Here is a 1,426-nt window from a genome sequence, read left to right on the forward strand (position 1 = left end):
CTGCTTCTAGGATGGGTACAATGTTGTCAAACTGCATACTACGAGATTGACCTCTTTTCTGATTGGCTGCCAAGTTTCATTCATATCCATTCACGAGAAGCGGCGTGAGAGCGAGTTGAAGACAACCTTTGCGTTAGTGCGTCCCATGAAACACCCCCGCTGCGGGGGCCAAAAATTGGCAGAACAAAATGCGCTCGGTGGGCATGGCTAGTGAATGCACACTATCGCGTCAAGGTCAGCTTGCACACATAAAGAGAAAATAGAATTAAGTTTGTAAAAATGTATTTTCTTCTTTCCCCAGAGACAAAGCACACACATAGAGTCTACATAAAATATCGTGTTGATAACAAACTCAACCGGTGAAGATATAAAATTCAAGTTTTCAATTCAATTTGTAGTGATCCTTGGTTGTTACAACTGGTGGTAACTGGGCATCTCTAAAGTCGGTACTTGAACAGATGTTCAATATACAAGACACAATCGAATCTAATAAGACACACATCTTACGTGGGGCAAGTCGAAGAAGGGGTGAAATTTTAGCCAACATTTTGCTGTCGTATAAGAAATGATCCTTTCAAGAACGTGACTGTCCTCCCTTCCCTGACCTCCAGACGAAAGTGGTTGAGGATATGTTTAAAAAACAGGATCATTGTTGAGTCTAGTCGCATTTCAAAACAAAAGATTATTGATTAATATTAAAGATTTAAGATAAAAAAATACTGAAGCTATTCTACTTATAATTAATATTACAGATTTTTCTTCTGTTCTTCATATTTTCGAGTGCATGTTGTTTTTGTTCTTTACTCTTTATGCCTTCATGTACTTTCATTCGTATCAAAACGTAATCGCTCAACCGGAAATCAAGCTTTTAGCCAGCTCCACAATCAAAGTGTAAAAACCGAATTGTTATTTTCGGACGACGAAAGAAAATGAGCAGTCACAGATCTTGATTCTAGAGATAAAAACAGGGCCGTCTTAAAAAATTTACTGAAGTAATCTTTACCGAAATGGATCGATTTTCATGGTGTGATGGCAGCCTTTATCCTGACGAGAGTCTGGTTGAGCAGCAAAGCGGGGTCGCTGTGTACGACGGGCAAGACAAGGTAAATTATTACGATACTGAACTTGTCTTGATGAACTTGATGTAATTTTATAAAGTAATAATCATTAATAATGTAATGTAGAGTCTCTAGACTAGACCACTAGGTGTAGATCTAATCTAGATCTAGACTAGACACTACAATCCATAGATCTATTCAGTGATTGTGAATATAGTCGAACCTGTCTTAACGGAAACCTGTGTCTTAACGGAATCTCCCCTTGTAAAACGGAACGAAGTGATTATTTCGGACTCGAGTCCGAATATGAAAAAATGTTATTCGGACTCTCATTCTTGTCCAGTATGACATCACTTCCAACTTCCTGT

General features: G+C 38.4%; 2 protein-coding genes across 2 annotated transcripts in view; one reads left to right on the plus strand and one right to left on the minus strand.

Annotated features, from left to right (window-relative positions):
* Positions 1–636, minus strand: part of LOC101847669 — a 15,166-nt gene extending 14,530 nt beyond the window's left edge. The window contains exon 1 of the mRNA XM_005102219.2: positions 508–636. Coding sequence (XP_005102276.1) covers positions 508–547 — 40 coding nt within the window. The 5' untranslated portion in view covers positions 548–636. The remainder of the gene's footprint in view (positions 1–507) is intronic.
* A 241-nt stretch (positions 637–877) lies between these two features.
* LOC101848053 (vacuolar protein-sorting-associated protein 36) overlaps positions 878–1,426 on the plus strand; it is a 17,141-nt gene continuing 16,592 nt past the window's right edge. Inside the window, exon 1 of the mRNA XM_005102221.3 lies at positions 878–1,103. Coding sequence (XP_005102278.1) covers positions 1,008–1,103 — 96 coding nt within the window. The 5' untranslated portion in view covers positions 878–1,007. The remainder of the gene's footprint in view (positions 1,104–1,426) is intronic.

The sequence above is a fragment of the Aplysia californica genome, unplaced genomic scaffold, assembly GCF_000002075.1.
Source record: "Aplysia californica isolate F4 #8 unplaced genomic scaffold, AplCal3.0 scaffold00317, whole genome shotgun sequence".
Taxonomy (NCBI): Eukaryota; Metazoa; Mollusca; class Gastropoda; order Aplysiida; family Aplysiidae; genus Aplysia; species Aplysia californica.